This window comes from Ciconia boyciana, chromosome 9 (assembly GCF_034638445.1).
Source record: "Ciconia boyciana chromosome 9, ASM3463844v1, whole genome shotgun sequence".
Taxonomy (NCBI): domain Eukaryota; kingdom Metazoa; phylum Chordata; class Aves; order Ciconiiformes; family Ciconiidae; genus Ciconia; species Ciconia boyciana.
In genome coordinates, this window is record NC_132942.1 from 6,643,510 (window position 1) to 6,664,541 (window position 21,032).

General features: G+C 50.2%; 1 protein-coding gene across 1 annotated transcript in view; it reads right to left on the reverse strand.

Moving 5' to 3' along the window:
• MGAT4B (alpha-1,3-mannosyl-glycoprotein 4-beta-N-acetylglucosaminyltransferase B) overlaps positions 1–13,549 on the reverse strand; it is a 52,514-nt gene extending 38,965 nt beyond the window's left edge. The window contains exon 1 of the mRNA XM_072872789.1: positions 13,318–13,549. Within this exon, the coding sequence (XP_072728890.1) occupies positions 13,318–13,414 (97 nt within the window). The 5' untranslated portion in view covers positions 13,415–13,549. The remainder of the gene's footprint in view (positions 1–13,317) is intronic.
• Between the last annotated feature and the right edge of the window lie 7,483 nt (positions 13,550–21,032).

A 21,032-nucleotide genomic window follows, 5' to 3' on the forward strand; every position in this document is an offset into this window, starting at 1 on the left:
AAACACCTCCTCTAATGCCCACAGCTGCTATGAAGAGCTAAAGGTTGCCATTTTGCCTGACCTTTAACTATTACAGCAATACTTCTTGACCTGCACTTTAGAAGTTATGAACCACAGCCCAGACAACAGCACTCAGGCTAAGTGATCTGCCACTGTCTTGACAGATTTCCAAAGAGATGTGAAATATCTGCCTTTCTCAAGTGACTTGAATGATGCAGACACAGAGAGCTCTGCAGACATCCAGAAAAACACACGGTTTCTCTCTGGGTACAACTCACCCAAGCAGGAGATGGCAGGAGATAGTTTATTATGCTCTAAGGAGGTAACACGTGGTGCAACAGCTCCAGGTACCACTTCATCACAGCACAGGGCTGAGGAAAGGAGACTTCAACTAGCAGCTCAGCTAACCAGACACCTTTAACGAGGAGCAAGTAATGAGATTTCTTAGCGAGTGGTTCATTCAAAGGGCATGCAGTGATACCAAGAACCAGGTAAAAAATCCCCATTAAGATCTCTGTGGAAGTCATGAGCGTGTAGGAGGGCTGGTGTTCTCAGAGATAAGATGGATATCTTGCCTTACACAGCAATCGATCGATTTTTAGGGGTCAACTGCCAGACGTCACCAGACTCCTCTTGCAGAACGTCGGCAGTTTTAGGGCAAAAGCCTATGCCAGGCACCACTGTTAAAGTCCAACCCTGCTCCTAGAGCCACAGGGCTAGTAATTGTGAACAGGAGGCGAATAAACCTTGATACTGACTCTTCTGTGTGAGCAATTCAGTTTAAGAGCCGCTGTTCAAGAAGCATGTCACCAAGATGAAAGGTGACCACATTTCTTAAATGTAATTCGTTTCTTAAAGAGCGTTCCAGAGACAGCAAGGATCCCACGTACCCTCTTCTCTACACACAGCCCTACTAGGGAAGTGCCTTATCTGGATGTGCCTAAATGCATATCAGACCCTCTTGCAGGCTACCTGTCCCAAATCCAAGCCTGGTATGGGAGGGCTGCGCTTCATGTGCCTCTAAGGACATTCTCCGCTTGGGACAGGCAAGTGACAGCTCATGGTGGTGTGAACGGCAAATCTGGTGTCAAGAGCAACTTCCAGCCCACAGCAAAAACAGACACACCAACTCCTTGGATTTCAGCGCAAGATTGGCCCTTGTAACCTGGCTATGCCGCATGAAGGAGATTGGAAACCCAAGTCCACCTTGGACAGGACAGCATTTCTTGTTTGACTTCTCACTAAAAGCAAGGAAGTCTTTCTGTACTTCCAAAAGACATCTGAACCTTAACTGCACTGCCATGCCAGCAAGAAAAGATGGGAACCTTGTGATTCGAGAGGGTCTGTCGCTGAGAAACTACATTTGGGGACTCCCCATGTGGTGAACGGTGGAGTCTTTCCCCAACAAGACAGCCATGCACAGCATCTGTCCTCCAGTGTGCAAAGGGATGGTGCTGACTGCCCATTCTCCTCTTCCAGCTGGAGGACGGCTTGTGGGCAGCCGAAGTCCCCAGACCTGGCTCCTGTTGTGGGATGCTGCAGCTGGTTCAGGCATGCCTCAGTTTCCTTAGTGTGAGGCTGGAAAGAAACGACTCTGACAGCTGGCAAATGCAGCTGCCTGCAGCTGATGGGGGATAACAAAGAACCAGCCGCTTCTTAGAAGTGCCTTTCTGTCACCCACCTTCTTAGAAGTGCATTTCTGTCGCCCAGACCTCCGAACAGCAGATTTCCTCTGACCATGGGGTCATAGAGAACAGAGATCCCGTACCGCACATCTTTGAACGCTGTTAACTGACCCGACCCCATCCAAATGTCATGGTTGCTGTCAATACAAAACTGTTCCTTTCTCTTCCTGCCATCCTCCACTTCATCCATGGGGCATCCATTCGGTTCAAACACAAAGGCAGCAAAGAGCCTACAACAAGAGCCTCATTAGCTGACTGTACAACTGGATTTGTTTTGGAGCACAGTGCCGTCCCCCACACTGCAAGGCAGAGCTCTTGCTGGGGGAAAAAAATGGATCAAATTAAAAAATATCTTGCATACCTTAACATTGCAAGCAGCTCTTCCGTCAGACTTAAAACAACGGCACTACCAGCTGTAAAAGGGAAAAAAACCCCAGGAAGTCTCCCAAAACAGCAGACCAAATGAAAAAAGAAAAGGATGAAGGAGGTTTCAAATCCACCCTGGAGAGAATGTGTGTCGCAGCTTTAACCTGCTGCAGGGAGGGGCAAAAAGGGAAACAGGATAGCAGAGACCAGAAATCAGATTCATTAGGACCAACCAGGCAGATAAAAGATAGATGATCACCAAGTGATGATGGCTATTTTGGAAACAGCTAACTTCTGAAAATGTCTAGGCAGCTTTAGCATTTCATACACATGAAATTAGTGTCCACACAAGAGTACTCTCCTGAAAGGACAGGATTTAATGCAGCCGAGATAATTATCTATATCCTTCTTTATCCCATTAGTGGTTTTCATTCGCATCCTGGAACACCATAAGCGGATTGTTCAAGAATTATCTGCCATCCGCTGTTTCAATCCCGATTGGAATTATCTTTATACCTCGGTACGAAGAAAAGAGATTACATCCCTGCCAGAGCTTGCTGCAATGCCCTCTTTTCTAAGGCTCCTTTTATCATTTTCGTTCTACAAGGTGATGAAAAGAATCAGAAAACAATTGTCACAGACATGATTTTGCCCTCTCCTCCTCTTCCTTCCCCAGGCGTGCATTTGGGAGGAGGAGGACACGCTCTTCCCACCACATCCCCTGCAGGAGATGCACCACTGCACTTGCACAGAGATGAAGCTCAACAAGACTTAGTCATCAAATTACCCAGGACAGGATCCAAAAACGCTCCCAGCTTCCTTTTGCACCATGATCCACTAATAAAAGAACAAGGAGGAAACTGTTAAAACCAATTAAACAAACCACTTGATGCAAGAGGAAGAGGTGGGATTCACTGCACTAGAGATCCCAGGGGTGTATGCTAAACGTCGCGTTTCGTGCTCTCTAGTAATATATGTCACTATGCGAGCTCCGATGGAGATAAAGCCAACATCACTCAAACAGCCAACACAATCCCTTGCTTCAAGGCCTAAAACAACAAGACGACAAAATTCCCCTCCCAGCCACTCTGACCGCCTGCCAGGTTTTGTATTAATGGAAGAATTACATCTCCTTCCAGGTATAGCGAGGACACAGCTTGTCTCCCCATGGGCATCCGCGAGTCTGCCCAGCAGTGAGTGAAGATGCCTGGACGACACAAAAACTATCCCTCCTCCTTACAGAAACATACGGAGGTAGGTACTCAGACCTGACATGAATAGGAATGCATGTATTTTTTAAAGAAGCATGGTTTACGGCTGTATAATGAGATCTGTAGGAGAGTTATCTTTATAAACAAGTTATTAAAAGGGGGAGGAGGGACACAATAATAGCAGGTGCCAATTACTCAGCTCCCAGCAGAGACTTTCCAATTTCTCACCTTCCCCCAAAGCAAGATGTGCCGCTGTATGGCAGCACATTTACTTGCAAGTGCAACACCCTTTCGGAGTATTGCTTCTCCCCCACCAAGCAAAGCTGCATTGCTGCTGTGCCGCCGCTGGAGAGGGGCAGCCCATTTCCCCACCAACCCTGCACCAGACTTGAGACCAATACGGCATGAAATTAATTTGGAAGGAGTGAAACAGCAGAAAGTAAATAAAATTATCTTTTTATTTGACTCCGGAATCTGGCCACTCCTCCCGCCAACAGGAACAGCAAATTTGTGCACTAATTGCGACTGCCAGGTTTGCGTCTCTGCAAATATCTGCTTAGTTTCAGAACAAAACACCAGTAATGATTTTGTTATTTTAAGATGGCGGCATAGTTTCAGACAGTAAATGTCCACATTGCAACTGGAGCCGTCAGAGAGATCCCATCCTCTGAGGCAAGCACACCAAGGTAATGATTAATATTACAAAAGTAATCCGAGCCTTTAAAATCATTATTTCCAAAATCAGCAAATAATTACCAAGACCTTCAGCAATCAATACCCAAGATAAATAGACAATTAAATTGCAAAAGAAACAGAAGAAAGTAGTTAATATTTGCCAAACACAAGCCAAATACACTTTTTCATGGTAACCAAATACTTCCAGTAAATAGATATTTTAGCTCACTGGCAAGGCACTTTCAGAAAGTAATAAATTAATCTAATAAAACAGACAGACAGGGTGGAACCAGACATTAACGAAACACAAACTGATCTATACGGAGCCAACCCACAATCCACGTCCTAATTATGCTCATCCACCATTCTGGGTACTTACCTCCCCCACCCAGGTCAGCTCTTTAGCTCAGGGAAAACACATTTCATGCAGTTCCACTGGCACGACAAAGCAGAGAATTTCAGCCATCAAATGACGAAGTTTGTGCTCAGCTAGAATTAGCATTTCCAATTTTTTTTCTAAATACCTCTCGCTCCCCAAAGTCAGCAAATTAATCTGCTTTTAAACATGATTCTTGCTTCGCCTTCAATTTAGTTTAAGCTCCATCCACAAGGCGCGGGATGAGCTCTCGCCGCCCAGCAGCGCCAGCCACCCACGCGCGATGCCCCTGCGAGCATCCCCATGGCACGTCTCCACCCTGGAACCGGGAGGGTTTGTGCCGGAGGGCTGCGCCCTGCCTCGCCATCGCTCCTGGGACCCGGAGGGACTCGCAGCAACCCCTGAGACCCAGTGCGAGGACCAGCACCACCTCCTCCCCCGGCAGCCCAACCTTCACCAGCTTCTACTCAAAATCATTGCTTGGAGAAGCCACACCATTAGGTAAGCACCTGGTAAAGTTCCTCAAATGGTGGATAACTTGAACTGGACAAGATTAAGAGAGGGGGAGATGTGCAGGAAGACGTCCATCCTGGTCATTTTCTGCAACATCAAAGGAAGAAGGAAGGGAGCAAACTGAGGGAAATGGAAGACAAAGAGAAAATATATCAAAGCCAGCTCCGGAGAGAGCGCAATGAGAGATGGCACGAAAAAGGAAGAGTTAAAACACGAAAGGCAAGATCAAATAAAAGCAAAAGATCACAGTTTGGGCCCAGAGAGGAGGGAGGGGAGACCACCACACCGCTTTCGCCAGCATTAACTGAATAATTAATTTGACAGGTACTTGTCTGTGGCAGTGGTTGAGTCTGAGAGAGTCCAACACTGTCCAGGTCCATCCATCCACCAGGCAACCCATACGGTCCAATACTGTTCTTGCTCTTCACATCCAGCGTGGGGACATGCCATGGGGACACCGCACAGCAGCTCCGCTCCCCTAAGTGCCCGTCTTTTGGGGAGGAATACAGCAATTTAGTCCTCACTTAGAAAACTTCTCCAGCTTCTTCTGTATGAAGGTCTTGGGACTGGCCGGGTTAGTGTTGCTGCTATGCTTTCACTAGAACAGGCTGTACAAACACGCAGTGCTATTACACATCTGAAGTAGCGCATATCTCAGTACTGGAAGTTTCTCTTTGATTATTTACAAGGGCTTTGGAAGGCTACGCAACTTTTTTGGTACCACAGGCCTCCTATCTAAGCCATGAAATTCCTCGGAGTAGCAACAATACATAAAGGATTTATTGCAGCATACGTACAAGTAGCAAGTGACAAAAAAGGGTCTCCAGGTTAAACCTCATTTCCAGAAAGCTGTCGCCATCACAGGAAGAGAAGAAAAACCTGTGTGCTCTAAGGCAGTCTTGAAAATGTGATCAGGATGGTCTAAAAACTCATTGAGGAATAGGTGTGGACCAGGTAGCAGCACTGACACAAGCCAACACCGTGCTCTTCCCCCAGTTCTGCATCCATCCCACTACCAACAAGCCCTAAACTACCAGCGCGACAATTATAGTTACAAGTAAATGGACACTGCAACTCAACAAAACTCATAATGACAATAAAAGACAGGTGGAGATTAATTTTTGCACAGAAGCTTCTTTAAAGCCTAATGATTTACATTTTAATGCTACTGCTGTCCACTTTAATGTAAGCAGAAATGAAAATATCTTGCACAAACGTGTCTAGTCACTTCAAAATACAGATTAACCTTTCGATAAGTATTTATCCTGCACGTAGCGAAAGAGGGCAGGAATATTTAAATATTAGGGGAGTCACTCCAAGCCAGGGGCAGGCGGGAGGGAAGATGGAGTTACAGAGCCGTATCTGTGCATCAGAGACATGTCCATGCTAATGCATGGATCCTGGAGACTTGAATGTGACTTGACACCAGGACAAAAACAGGAGGAGAAGTGGCCAGTGCCACAATTGACCCAGAAAGAGATGACTTAAAACAGAAATTGGCCCCTCCCAGATTTTCTTGCTTTGCAGGAAAAGCCTGCTGTGAGCTCAAAAACAAACCCAAGAAGGGCATCACTGAATAAAAAGCCCCCTACACTTCAATTCAGATTAAAAAGGCAGAAAAAATGCATTTCCCCCCATCAAAGACAACAATCCTCTCCCCGAACCAGGAAGCTGTTAAGCAGATGCTTGATCAGCACTCCCCGAAAAGCCTCTCCTCCTAACAGCGTTAACCTGCCAGCCCCCACTGAAGCCCTTTGTTTATTTTAATAGTTTCCATAATCCTTTAATTTGAGCGGTGACTTCTGCCGCCGCAGCAGCCCTTTTCACCCACCAAGCCTTGCTGATCTCTTGGGCTTTGTCTTGTGAAAAACAAAACGTCAATATTAGAATTGGCATGATAATGATATGGAAAATCTTCATGTGAAACATAAAGCTTCGTCTCCAAATATTTTTAGGCAGGTGGCTCGGCCCCACCTCTGCAAAGGTTTCCTGCAAAGCGCCGGGTGGCTGAGGATGCCCGTGCCGAGCCAGGTGCCCCAGGATGGATATTTGTTCGTGTTTCTTTACACCATGAGCTGAGAAGTTGGTAGTTTGGTGACTGGTTTGGGTTCTGTGAACAGGGAGAACCGCGGATAACCCAAGTCTACCTGCAGTAGCCCGCTAGCAGCTTTGCCCGATCTATTGCTAAAGCAATTTCTCCGTCACTTAGCAGGCTTCAAAGCTTTCTAGAGATGACTGGCGGCTTCACTTAAACTAGCCAGCTATAGATGTGGTTTACATTAAGCACTAAGTGAATAATCAATGAACATTCAGGATATAAGCACAAATCAATGATTTGTTTTGGATGAATCAAAGGGAATCACAAATGGGAGAGGGCTTTGTTCTGTAACAGAAGTAAACCAAGAGAAGTACTTGATGTAATCGGGTGTGTGTGTGTTAACCTCCTCTGCCTGCCCCTCTCCTACGCACTGACACAGACCCCGCTGTCACAGAAGCGCGGCTGTGTCCTCCAAGCCCCTGTGACAAGAGATGTCACTGTCCGCAGAGAGCAGATGGGAACCGAGGCATGAAACCAGCCGATTGACTTTCCCAACACTGGGAGGGATACGGCATAGCAAGGACCCGAATCCAAGTCTCCTATGCTGGGGAACACTGTCCTGGTTAGGAGAAAGCCCTCTTCCACCTCCATTAACTCCAACTCCACCAGGCAACCGCAGCTCTTATTGTTGGAGCAGCAACGGGACACGGACAAGTGCACGTGCAGCGCAGGTTAAGAGTCCCACTCACGGACCTAATAAAAACTGCAAAGAAATAAAAACAGAAATACAGGTAACTCCAGACAATGAAATTTTGATAAATGCATATCAACAAATTGCATGGTGTCCTTTGCTCTTGGTCAAATTTGACCAAATTTGGTCAAGTCATACGCGGGATAATTTTGCAAATGCTGCTGCATTCCAGCCACCAATTCCACACCATGTCTGCTGAGCACCACACAGGCCAAGTAAAGGCTCTCAGAAATGCTCCTGCACATCATCTTATTCGCCATGCATTTTAATGACAGATTTTTAAACTCTACGGTTCCTCAGCCAGGTCCTCGCCTGCACCTCCTCAGCCATCAGAAGCCCACACTGGATCTACTGCCAGCATCCTTCCTCCTGGTAAATACTTCCAAGGGTTGCAGTGAAATGACCCCAGCTCAGACCAGGGCTTTCACACACACCCATCCGGCTGCAGCCTGTGCCCAAAACCTCAAAGAAACTACAAAAACCTGAAGTCAAGCTGGTGCAGGTAACAGAAATGAAAAAGCAGCGGGAATTCCCACATGCCGCAAGATACAGCTCGTATTTAGCAGTATCACAAGCTTTGACTCTGCTGCTTCTAGAGCGGATTAGCGTTCACGGCTTTTAAGCATTATATAAGAAGACTTTGTAAACACGCTCAGAGGAACGTCCCTCCAGGACAAAGTCTGCTTCTCACAAAGGACACCCCAAGCGAGCGGAGCATCCTGCCACGCACGGCACCAAACAAGCAATATTTCTTTACAGAGATGCTGCCTGAGCCTGCCCCGCTGCAACGGGCACCGGAGCAACGTCCACGCTGCAGCCGGTGCCCCGCGATCACCAACACCCCAGCATCCCGCTCCCCAGCATGTTTGCAAGTCAAGGGAGAGACCCTTGCACCAAGATACCCACCTGGGATGTGAGTGGTGAGTCCTTCAGGGAGCTGTGCACGTCTATTCTGAAGCGCTTTCACAACGCCCACGGGAAGAACAGTTCCCACAGGATGAGCATCCAAAATACCGCATAATCAAAACTGATCTTAGCGGTGTGAAGCCACTATGCAAAGAGCAACCCCACTTCGCAGGCAAATCTACGGGTACGGAGGTGCCTGCAGTTGTGGTTTTACAATGGAAACCTGGAGCTGGCTGGTACTGGGTAACTATAAATCACTAAAATTTGAGGGGGAAAAACTTGCTGGGGGAAGTCTGCAACAGGCAGCAGCATGGGTACAGAGCCCAGCCTGAGCTCTGCAGCCGTACCCTGGAAGTGCAATCCCAACCTCAAAACGCAGCATTTCCAAGGGGCAGCATGTCGGGAGTCTCATAAAAGGTTCACACAAGGTTTAGAATTCCCTATTCAATAAAAAAAAACAAACAAACAACCCAAACACTTAAAAAACAGATATCCTGCAACATTTACGGCTCTGGGGTAGGCTGCAAGGGACAAAGAGAAGGGCTGGAAAGACGGTACATGGCTGGTCGGTCAGTCAAGATGAGAACAAACATTATGGATGAGAACTGAACAGTTTTCATCATTGGAAAGAAAAAAAACCACAACAATTTAATTGCAAGTAGGTTAAACTGTTCACCTTTGTCCCATCTGCACCTGTGACTTATCTAAAGTCATGAAAGCTTCTTGGTTTTACTGAGCCCTCAGTAAAACACCCCCTGTAATCACGCTAATGCCCGAGCCTGCCTGTACCTTCCCGAAGGCTTGATCCTCCGACTGCAGGTTGCCCTCCACAGTTAAACCCTACAGGTCCACCTCATGACAGCAGGTTACAGAAGAGCTTCTTCCAAGGCAGCTGTTGGTTTTTGGAAGTTAAACCATACTTAAACCTAAAATCAGCAAAGAGACAATTTAAACTTTGGCCAAGACACCCACCACCATGATGCCCAGCACGTGGTCCACCTCCGAACCACCCCGTGATGCTGGACACTGGCCGCCTGGGTGACTGGTTGTGCTATTTGAGGCTGCCCTTCTCTTCCTACTCCAGCAGACTATTTCAAACCTCGTTTATAATTGGAAAGAGGCAGCATCTGTTTTTGCAGACCACAAGGTCAAAACTTTACTAATAACCACAGCAAGGCAAAACACCATTAGCGGGTAAACAAACCCTGCATCGGTCACAGAAAAGCAGCTCTAGAGCTGGTTTGACCTGGTTTATTTTCTTTCGACTAATTGTTTTGTCCTCCCAACACAGAGCAGGAAGACAAGCAGGCTCTGCGATGCTTTAAATGTGTTTTAATATCATTTTATTCCCCATCAGAGGCAACGTGGACACGTTGCCAGCCTTCCCCAGAACGCGACGACATGAGCAGCTCAGGATCACCGGGAGTTGTCTCCAGCCACTCACGGGGAATCGCTGATGTTACAGAGGACTGGCAAATGCAAAGCCTGTCTTTGAAAAATAAGGGGATGGGGATAAGGGGGATGCAGGAAATTATAGAATAATCAGCTTAACTTCAGTTGAAGTGCTTAAAAGATGAGAAGAACTTGAGCAAGAACTAGCCTCTGTTTATCAAGAACAAATCACATAAGTCTATCATATTTCTTTCTGTGACAGGGTACCAGGACTTGTAGGAAGGGGAGAAGAAACAAAGATTTCAGAGAGACCTCTGATAGCGTCTCACGGGACACCCCCATAACACAGCCAGGGACGCAGGGGCTGGACTGAGCCACCTGAAGGTGGGTGCACCACTGCTGAGAAGACCACCAGTCGTTGCTCATTGAGCACAGACTGGGAGGACCTTACTTAAGCAGGTTCCAGGAGAACCCATCCCGGATCTGACACCACTTAGTGTTTTCATCCACGGCTCAGCCGATCGCAGAGAAAACATGCTGATTGCCTTTGAAGGCTACACCAAGCTGAGAGGGACTGCAAGCACGTGGGAGAACAAGATCAGAATTCAGAACAATCCTGACACTTTAGAAGAAGCAGTCTGAAAAAAAAAGGACACAGTTCAACAAGGACAAGCGTGAGACAATGTGATTTGGTAAGAATAATTAACCAGGCAAATACAAGATGAGGAACGAAAAGCAGGAAAAGTTCCGGAGAAGAATGGCTGAATGGTCAATGGGATAAAAAAAATTAAACACAAGTCATCTGTGGCAAAAGTAAAAAGCAAACACACTGGGATGTATAAACAGGATCACTGTTTGTAAAAGATCTGAAGTAATCCCTTATTCTTCTGATCAAAAATACGGCAGCGACTTCAGTCCTGTATCGCAGGTTAAGCATCACTCTTCACGAAGGATGATGGTCCAAAGAGAGTAACAAGAACAACTGCAGACCAAGAATACATGACCTAAAAAGAACGATCAAAGGAACTAGCATGGTTTAATCTATATTAGCAGGGACTAAGGGGAGGCTCGGTAGCAACTTCCAAATATCTAATAGGCTCCTGCAAAGAAGGAACGAAGGAACTTTTCTGCCTGTGCCCAATACATAGAAAAAGAAGAGCAATCATGAAACCAAATTGAAGGAAAAGACATTTCTGTTCAGATTGTAAGAAAAATCTAATGGCAGGGCTACTAAATGTCAGACACATTGTCCGGGGATCTTAGGCATCTCTGTCATCGGAGGTTTTTAAGAATGAATACGATAAACATCTGTCAAGAAGGGGTTGGTTATCACCGATACTGCGTAGGGGCAGGAGATGGACTGAATGACCTCTCAAGGTCTTCTCCAGCTCTGTATTGAATAATGGCCTGATACGTAAATGACCATAATAGCCGGAAACCTGCTGTGCTGACACAGCCTGACCCACGTTATTTGTGACCTCTTGTAGTGATCGCTGTTTGCAAGCAACAGTCTGTTGCTGTCAGAGGAAAATGCGTATCCCAGGGAGGCTCCTACCAAGAAGGACAGGGACAGTGGTACCCAAGGTTATTATTTCAGCACTTGAGTGAGCAATGAGGAAAAGCTACTTGTTAAAAAATAAAAGTGAGTCAAAGGACGACACAGACCAGACGGCACAGACTACCTAGCAGGGTTGGCCACCCTGCTTCAGAAAACAGGAGTGACCGCTCGGAGCCCATGCAGCACTGCACGCTGGTTTCACTTCATTTATGGGAGGGAGCTACTAGCAAAGCAACTGCTCAGTGGTAACCACAAGAAAGCAGCTCTCAGAGTGCTCCTCTGCCCCTGCACAACTTATCATGGTCTAGCATTTCTGGCTGAAAGCGCATACGACAACACCTGCTTGTGCAAACATTTTGTCCGGTTAAAAATCTCACCAGCAGAAGCTAACTGATCCACTGGCGGTACCCCTGCATTACAAACGCCCGTCACCCAAACCTCTGTGGGGAGGCAGCTCTGGTGGGATTTAAACCACGTTAGCAGCACGACAGGAGAGCCCTTCAGCTGATGAACGAGGCAGAGGAGCCCAAGCAGCCGCCCGTCAGACGCCTGCAGCTGCCCGGAGAAGACGGCACGTCCCAGACGCTCCTGCCCTGCTGCCAGGGAAGGGGCTGGGCTGGATGGGCACCTACATGGGCTCGTGTCATCCTGCCCATCGGAGCCAAAATAACCTCCCCTGTCCCCACAGGCCCCAGCCCTGATGCCACCCTTGCACCACGCGCAAGCTGCACCCTGTGATTGTGCATGGTGTGCCGTGGGATTACAAAGCCATCAAGTTACATCTTCGCTCGGCAAAAGCTGCTTCCCACCTGTAGCAGGGAGAGATGCTCATACGGTGAGTGGGAAGAGAGGGTCAAGGGCTGGACAGCCAGACCGCCTGCCTTTAATGACCTCTAAAATTGCAGGAACTGGAAGAGCTGAGTGACTAGCACGCGCGTGAGAGGTTGCACACCCATACATGAGAGAGATACACAATTCAGAAGCAACTACCAGAATTGTCCTCCAGGCCAGGATAAATCCAGTGCGCTGCTTTAGTGAGCGACAGGACGGGGAAAAGCAACTATTATGCTGTCAGGAAAAACCAGCGGTGAGCATCTCTGCGATACCTGTGCGGGATTCCCCCACAGCCTCGACGGGACGGGGCCCTGCACCCCTGCTTTGCAGCCACCTACTCGGTGCAAAACCAGCACCCGATATTTAAGTGCTGAAGCCGGCAGCCCTCGCACCCGTCCCACAGGCACTCAGGTTACTGGGCTCAGCATCGAGCCGCAAGAGCCGTGCGTGGCGCGGGGAGGGCAGGGCTGCTCAGATCTCCCCTCCCCTCCAGTTTGCCCTGCGACCCCCCAGCCCAGGGGTTCCCCCAACTGCTGGCATCACCACCTCCCCACGAGGATTTAACCTGCGTGGTTCCCGCTTCCCACGAAGGTTTTCGCCATAAACGTGGGGGTGCAAAGAAGCGCATCCCCGAAGCACAGCCCAACACACCCCGACCCAGACGACAGCCCGCCCGTCACCCCGCAGCCCCCCGATCCTCCGTGGGCACCCCAGGCGGCAGCGCGCCCCGGGGACGAGCAGGGATCCCCGGCCCCGGCACCTCCCGCCCTGCTGGGCACAGACGGGCACGCCCGCACCGGGGGTCCCACGGGTCACGGTCCCGCGGGGGCTGGGGGGTACCGCGGCGCCAGGGGCGCAGAGGATCCCGCCGGGTCCGGATCCCACCGGACCCCGGGGGTCCGGCAGGGCCCGGCTCCCGGAGCGCCTCCCCCCCCCGCCAGCCCCAAGCCCCGGCGGCGGGGCCGCGGCCGGGCCCCAGGCCCCCCCGGCGGAGGCGGCCGAGCCCCCTTACCTTTGTGCCCGCCGAAGGCGCCGTACCAGGAGAGCGAGAGCAGGGCGCACAGGCAGCCGAGCAGCAGCGTGAGCGCCGTGCCGCTGCGGAGCCTCATCGCCTCCTCGCCGGCGGGGGCGGCCGCATGTCCCGGGCGCGGCGCGGCCTCGGCGGCCCCGGGGGCCCCAGCGAGCGCGGAGCGGAGCGGAGCGGGGCGCGCCGCCCGCCCGCCCGCATGCAGCGCCCGCGCCGGGCCGCGCCGCGCCGGGCCGGGCCGGGCCGCGCCGGGCGGGCGGGCGGGGCGGGGCCGGGGGCGTGGCTAGGGGCGGGGGCCAAGGGGCGGGGCGGCAGCTGGCGGAGGGCGCCCCTGTGCGGGGGACTGCGGGACTGGGGCGGGCGGGGGGAGAGAGGGTGAGGGTGGGGGTGAGGGTGAGGGGGTGAGTGCGAGGGGGTGAGTGTGAGTGTGAGTGTGAGGGGGTGAATGTGAGTGTGAGTGTGAGTGTTAGGGTGAGGGTGAGGGTGAGGGGTGAGTGCGAGGGGTGAGTGTGAGTGTGAGTGTGAGGGGGTGAATGTGAGTGTGAGGGGGGGTGAGGGTGAGGGTGAGGGTGAGGGTGAGGGGGTGAGTGCGAGTGTGAGGGGGTGAGTGTGAGTGTGAGGGGGGTGAGTGTGAGGGGTGAGTGTGAGTGTGAGTGTGAGGGGTGAGTGTGAGTGTGAGGGGGTGAGTGTGAGGGGTGGGTGAGTGTGAGTGTGAGTGTGAGGGTGTGAGTGTGAGTGTGAGTGTGAGTGTGAGGGGTGAGTGTGAGGGGTGAGTGTGAGTGTGAGGGGTGAGTGTGAGTGTGAGGGGGTGAGTGTGAGTGTGAGGGGTGAGTGTGAGTGGGTGAGTGTGAGTGTGAGGGGGGTGAGTGTGAGGGGTGGGTGAGTGTGAGTGTGAGTGTGAGGGGTGAGTGTGAGTGTGATGGGGGGTGAGTGTGAGGGGTGGGTGAGTGTGAGTGTGAGTGTGAGGGGGTGAGTGCGAGTGTGAGGGGGTGAGTGCGAGTGTGAGGGGGTGAGTGTGAGTGTGAGGGGTGTGTGAGTGTGAGGGGTGTGTGAGTGTGAGTGTGAGTGTGAGGGGTGAGTGTGAGGGGGTGAGTGCGAGTGTGAGGGGGTGAGTGTGAGTGTGAGTGTGAGGGGTGAGTGTGAGTGTGAGGGGGTGAGTGTGAGTGTGAGGGGGTGAGTGTGAATGTGAGGGGGTGAGTGTGAGTGTGAGGGGTGCGTGTGAGCGTGAGGGGGGTGAGTGTGAGTGTGTGTGCGTGAGTGTGTGTCTGCGTGTGTGTGGAAGCGTGAGTGTGAGTGTGTGTGTGAGTGTGAGTGAGTGTGTGTGTATAACTGGGGGTGTGTGTGCGTGTGTGTGAGTGGGAGTGTGTGTGTGAGAGAGTGTGTTTGTGTAAGTGTGAGAGTGTGTGAGTGTGAGAGTGTGTGTGTGAGTGCGAGTGTGAGTGTGTGTGTATGTGCACGTGTGTGTGCATGTGTGGGGTGTGTGCGTGCGTATGAGTGTGCATATGTGTGTGCACGTGCGTGTGTTCATGTGCGTGCGCATGCATGTGCGCGCGTGTGCATGTGCGTGCGTGTTTGCGCATGTATGTGTGTGTGCATGCGTGTGTGCATGTGCAATGGGGGTGCGTGTGTGGGGGTGTGTGCACATGTGCATGCATGTGTGTGCGTGTGCGTGCGTGTGTGCATGGGTGCTCGTTCATGGGTTACATATATAAATGTCCGTACCTATATACTTGGCTTGTTCATGTAGATGTATACACGCATACTTGTGCACATGCATGTGTCCACACAAAGACACATATATCTCTGGGGGTGCCTGCATGAGTCTGTGCACGTGTCTGTGCATGTGCGTGCACACACTTGGGTCCATACGTCTGTGTGTGTCTGGGTCCGTATGTCTGTGTGGGCGTGTGTGCGCACACGCGCACACCTGGGTGCACACGTCTGTGTGGGTGTGCGCGCACGCGCCTGTATGTATGCATGGGGGAGCACGCATCTCTGGGCACGGGGGGTGTGCACGGACCCGTGTGTTTGCATCTCTGCGCACCGGGCTGCGTGGAAACGACTCTCGACACCCGGGGTGTGCACGGGTGCCTATAGACAGAGGTGTGTGCCCAGCCCCTATGCACAGGGGTGTCCCCGTGGCCCTACATACCGGGGAGTGCACAGCTGGGGGTGCAGGACGAGGTCGGGGGCAGCAGCCCCCACAGCCGTGCAGTGCACGTGCGCTGCCATTTCCGCAGAAGCGTTTCGTCTTGGTTAAGGAAAGAGCATCTAATGCTCATTGAGAGAAAATCGATGCCCGATGAATATCGCAAATGGAAGCTGCCGCCCGGAAGGACATCATCACTCTTCCAAAGGACCTGGCATTCAGGGGTTACGGCCTCAAGCTGCTTGCCCAGATGAAGGACAGAAGAAATCAGAGTTAAAAATTATTTTGCTTGTGTTTTCTTCTGTTAATGGGTCCGGCTTTATTTCATTATAGACTAGGAGGAGCTGTACAGCGAGGTCGGGTTCGAAATGCTGAGTTTACATGCCTCCATCGCCTGAACTTACTCCTGCAGTTGTTCGTGAGGTCAAACAGGAGGCGGCAGCTCGTGTGCCCCGTACGCAGGTACGTAATTCCTCTGCCTAAAATTGCCATCTTCCATTCCCCAGACCTCTTTTAGTAAGTAAATATTTCTCAGACGTGTAAATATTGTGGGACTGGCTTCCAGCGATCGAAGTCTGTTCTTGGAACTGTTTGGATCAGTTAGGGAGTGATGTAAAGCAAAGCGCGTGCCAGTGCCAGAGGCAGGAGCGGTGACGCAGGTGCTCAGCAGTGCTCGGCCGCAGCCTCGGAGCCGGCCCGGGCAGCAGGCAGGGATGTGCTGGGAGCCGGGCTCCGCAGGCATGTCTCCTCCCGGCAGCGCTCCAGCCGATGCTGAAATCCTTCTGAAATGGGGAAACCTGGTCCTCAGGCCTCTGCTCCGTTTCCTTCTGGAAAGGCCAGGGGTGAAGCAGCTCAGCACCCAGGTGGGGTGGGTGCAGGGGCTGGCCCAAGGTGCTCCGGACAATACATGTGCCTTGTTGAAAGCCATACACGTGTACGAGGAAAAGCACAGATCCCCCATTTCTGCAGGAGATGCTCTTGTCCCTACCTGTGTTCCTTAGACTCTTCTCTAGTTTATAAAATAAACCAAATTTTTCAAGTCTTGAAATGGCCTCTCCCGGTGATTAGAAAATCTGGGAAGGAAATCAGCAGAGGGATCCCTCTGCATGGCACCAAAAGTTTCTGCCTCCACTGCCAGAAGCCAGCGAGAAGCTGTGGGGCCCCAGTGCAGACCGTTGCTTACACCAGGCACATCCCTGAGTAGGGAAATGCACTGAACATCACTCTTGGGAATACTGAAAAAAACCGAGGGAGGCTGGACCTGTGCTTCCTCACCTGGATTTTGCAAGGCATTGCCCGAGTGACCATCACCTGCAGAACATGAGCCAGCAGCACGTCCCGTGTCTCAGAGCAGTCCAGCCCTTGAGCGCTTGATCGGCTCCACAGGGAGCAGCCACGTCCCAGGCTCAGACCCCCAACCCAGCACACCCACCCATACCTTGCTCCTCGGCTGCAGGTAAAGCCTCAACCACACCAGCAATAGCATTTCCACCAGTAGAGCAAAGAAAATGAGCCCCAGCAGCTCTGTCCCACCCAGCCTGCTTGCTTTCTCGCCTTAAACCTGCGTGTTAAAAGCAGGAGCCAACTGAGGGTTCACAGGAATTAATGGGAAAAACCCTCCAGAGGTGGCAGACAAGTTAGAGCTGCTTGTGGGAAAGGCGCGTGAAATCCTACTGCCGTTAAAGAGTTTAGAGAAATAACATGACACGTTCTAGTGCATGAGATGCTGGGTGTTTAGTTTCAGATGTGCAAAATGCTCCTACTGCTCAGGATACATGGTGTGTCTGCGGCGGAAGAGAACAGAATAACATTAATAATTTCTCCAAGACAATTAATTAGACTCTTTCCCAAGGATAAAGCTTAATCTAATTTCTGCAGTTATACTTTGTCTTCATAAAAGTCTGAAGAAATGAATGAGCTTTATACCACAAAAACCTTGGGCTCTCTTGGAAAAAAATGAGGGACGAAGCAAAATTGTCAGCACTGGCGATTTTTATACCAGAGCTGCAAAGTTCACTTCTGTTCTTGAAGACCTCCCCTCCTACCCCAATTTTGGCTTTTATTCTGTTTTTTAAAAAGCAAGTTTTGAGCCTTGGTCCTTTTGCAGAGCAAAGTTTAAAATATGAACTGCAGAAACTCAAAACCCTAGCAGCAAATAAACAGAGAGAAGATGGTTTTTAAGGGGATCTCATGATCTTTGAACAGTTGATGTTGGCAATACTGAGCACGCTGCAGAAATTAGGGCCTTCCACCGAAAGCACTCCGATAGCAATCCACAGGTCCTGAGGCCATTACAAAAATTAGAAAGAGAAAAAATTTATTAGGTCTAGATATAAAATGTAATCCAGATTTATAGCTGATTTTGTCAAGCTCTCTAAAGAGCTTGGCTCTGGCATTTGACTCTGGCCCATCTGCGAGCAGGTCAGGCTCGGTCCTTCCCACGCTGCTTTAAGCAAAGAGCACTTGCTATTTCCTCATAAAATAAAGTAACTTCATTTCCTATGTGTTTTATAGGTCTCTGTATTCAAACATCAGCAGGGCTTGTTTCACTGCAGTACAAAAGTTTCCAAATGCTCCTTAGCCACCAGAGATGAATATCACAACAGGGTGCTCACCCTCGATGTGTTGACACGTTGATGCTTTAATTCAGGGCAAAAGCTACAAGGCAGGTTCTCAAAGCAACACTCACGCCAAGCAATTCGTGTAGGTTGCAGAAAGTTCCTTCTCACCTTTGGGAACACAAAATCCTTATGTATTTGCATGACACCCATAGCGTGTTGGTACTTTGTGCCTGCTCTCCACCCGTTTTCCCTATCTGCTCCTCTACCTCAGTGTAAAAACTGTGCCAGAGTTTTCTGCCCTTAAAAGTTTCATGTCACACCAATGAGAAACGGTGCTGAGCCTGTGTAAACACCTGACGTGGCAGAGCTACCCTTCTGGAAAGCTCAGCCTCAAAAATGAGGCAGCAAAAAAAACCCCGCTTGGTTTTCCTTCTGCCTGCCCTGTTGAGGAAGGAGGGTTTCTGCTTCAGAGGCGGCCAACAGTGTTTACACGGGGCTGGAGGAGGAGGGAAGCCGTCACGGGACCCGGCTGAGTCACCAGCATCTGACCGGACATGTCCAGAGGATCCTGCACCTCTGCAGAAGCTTCTGGAAAGAGCGTGTGGCCCCACAGCAGTGTGGCCCGTGGCAGCCAGTGCAGCCCAGCGAGCGCCTGCCCGCTGCGGCTCTGCGCCGTCCCTCCGTCACCACGCACTGTCCTGCCAGAGCCGGGGGGTGCACGGGGGCCAACCCTCCCCTCCTCACCGGGAGTGCCCGTGCAGTGATGGGGGCCTCAGGCTGGAGTGATGATCTGGGGAAGAATTCCCTCTGGAAAATCAGCAGCAGCCTCTGTTGTGGTTTGCAAGCAAGGAAAAGACTGGACATCCCCCTGCTTCGTTCCACCAGGACTTTACTGCCAACATGAAAAGTTTGGACATAAGGAGTATTTCTGGTGATTGTGCCCTCAGAGCAAGAATCTCACCAAATATTTTTAAACACTTCCCAGCAGAAAGTGGGTGTAGAGAGAAAGCAGAGCACTGCAGGGATGCTAATTGCTCCTTTTTGAGCCTTTTCTCTGTAACCTTGAAATTTTAAACTTGAATGGCTTTTTTTTCCCATCCCCTTTGCTGTTCCTTTGCTACATCCATCTGTGAAGCTGGCTGCTCAGCAGCCAGGGCTGAGAAACAACTTTTTGGGCAGGGGTTGCTGTGATGCTATGGGATTCCTAAAGAACCTAAGAAAACATCCACACAGCCAGTGCTTCATGCTGAGAAAGCCAAACCCCAGATCATCCGGCAAACAGAGGGAAAAACATCTCAAGTTAATATATGTGGGAATACAGCACAGTTTCTCACATGGCCTCTCCAGGGGGCTGAGAAACTGCCCGGAGGCACATCCCTGGGCTGGGGGCAAGAGGAAATGCGGGGAGAGCGAGGTCCGAGGTCTGTGCTGGAGAAGGGCTCGCTGGGAGGAAATCCCCGACCTCGAGGAGGAGGAGGAGGACGAAGGGGAGGAGGAGACGACTCACTGAGTCACCCCTGTCCTGTGATCGGTGAGCTAAGCTAACAGCAGGCTGGTGAAAGCCTTGTTTTCCTTGTGTTTTGTAAAAGTGCATGATGTCACGACCAGAAAGCGGAGCGTGACTCAGCACACCCCAGCAGGAGAAAGGAAATTCCCTCTGGCTTTTGGCCCCTTCCATGTTTGCCAACTGGATTAAAGTTTACACAGAGGAAAACTTAGATTTCTGGTTTTAACCGGGTGCATCGCCTGATAATTATAAATGCATCAATTAACCTGGAGACACAACTGGCTTGAAAAGGCCCAGCAACTTGAGGGCAACCCACTGTGCCTCAAACACCCAGGTAGAGTGACGGAGACAGGAATAGGGAATCAGTCCTGTCTGGGACAGCAGCAACTCAGTGCCTAAAGAAGGAATGTGCTGGGGCTGGGTCCCAAAAGACAAGTCTCTAGCTCTATAAATGAGACCAAAAGCGGCTGTTGGGGTCCTCAGAAACAGGACACGAGATGGACGTGCTGGAGGTGATGCTTGGCAAGATAGATACGACAACGGCAGAGCGTCCTGTACTGCATGCCCTGCTACCGCCGGTCCCTCTTCTGATTTTAGGGAGAAAAAAAGTAATCCAGTCATGTCAGGCCAGCAACTTTCACTGACATTTTCAGAAATAAGGATACACAGAGCAAAGAGGCCAAAGGGAAGGTGAGTGCAATACGCCTTTGCTGCACACCCAAACCTTTCGATATCTCGTGCTGTAAAACCTGGTGAATCATTCCCTGTGCAGCATCATTCATGCTTAAACCTGAATCTGCTTATGTTTAAACTTTAACTCATTACTTCATGGTGGAATGTTGGCCATGTCATACCTAGAAATCAAAACTCCTAGAAAACTTAAGTTAAAAAGGGCAACCCTTCTCACTGTAAATATTATTTTCCAGAAAAGTGTCGTGATTTCAAAATTGCCACACATATGCCAAAAATTTATCTATATGGAAGGCCAAGTGTTTAACACACATACTTTAGGTCAAGAAATAAACTACCTCCCCATGATGGAAATTAAACCTTACCCTTCTCTTGATTGCAGAAGATGATAAATCATGACACAGTTTTTCCTAAGTTTTTATTATCTTAAACCAAGAAGTATGTCACTAAGAGTCAGAGTGGTCAGGCCCTTGGGTGAGAGGAAATTAACACCAACGAGGAACCTAATAATCATTGATCCATCTTTATTTAATTACACTTGGACGGCACAGACGGTGTGTTCTGCCAGCTGGACTCTCCTGTGGCCAGATTAAGAGGCCTGTCAACTGTATCTGATGCGCAAAAAAATACTGCTGCCAACCAACTTGGAAAGCCCCCAGAACATCCTCCTTAATGTCAGTTGTGTTTATACTAGTATCTTTATTTTTAGTCCCCCTTCCGAAACACTGGGTTCAGGGAAGAGCATTAGCTGAAGAATTATTTATTCCTGCCACGCTGAGCATGCAAACCCCTC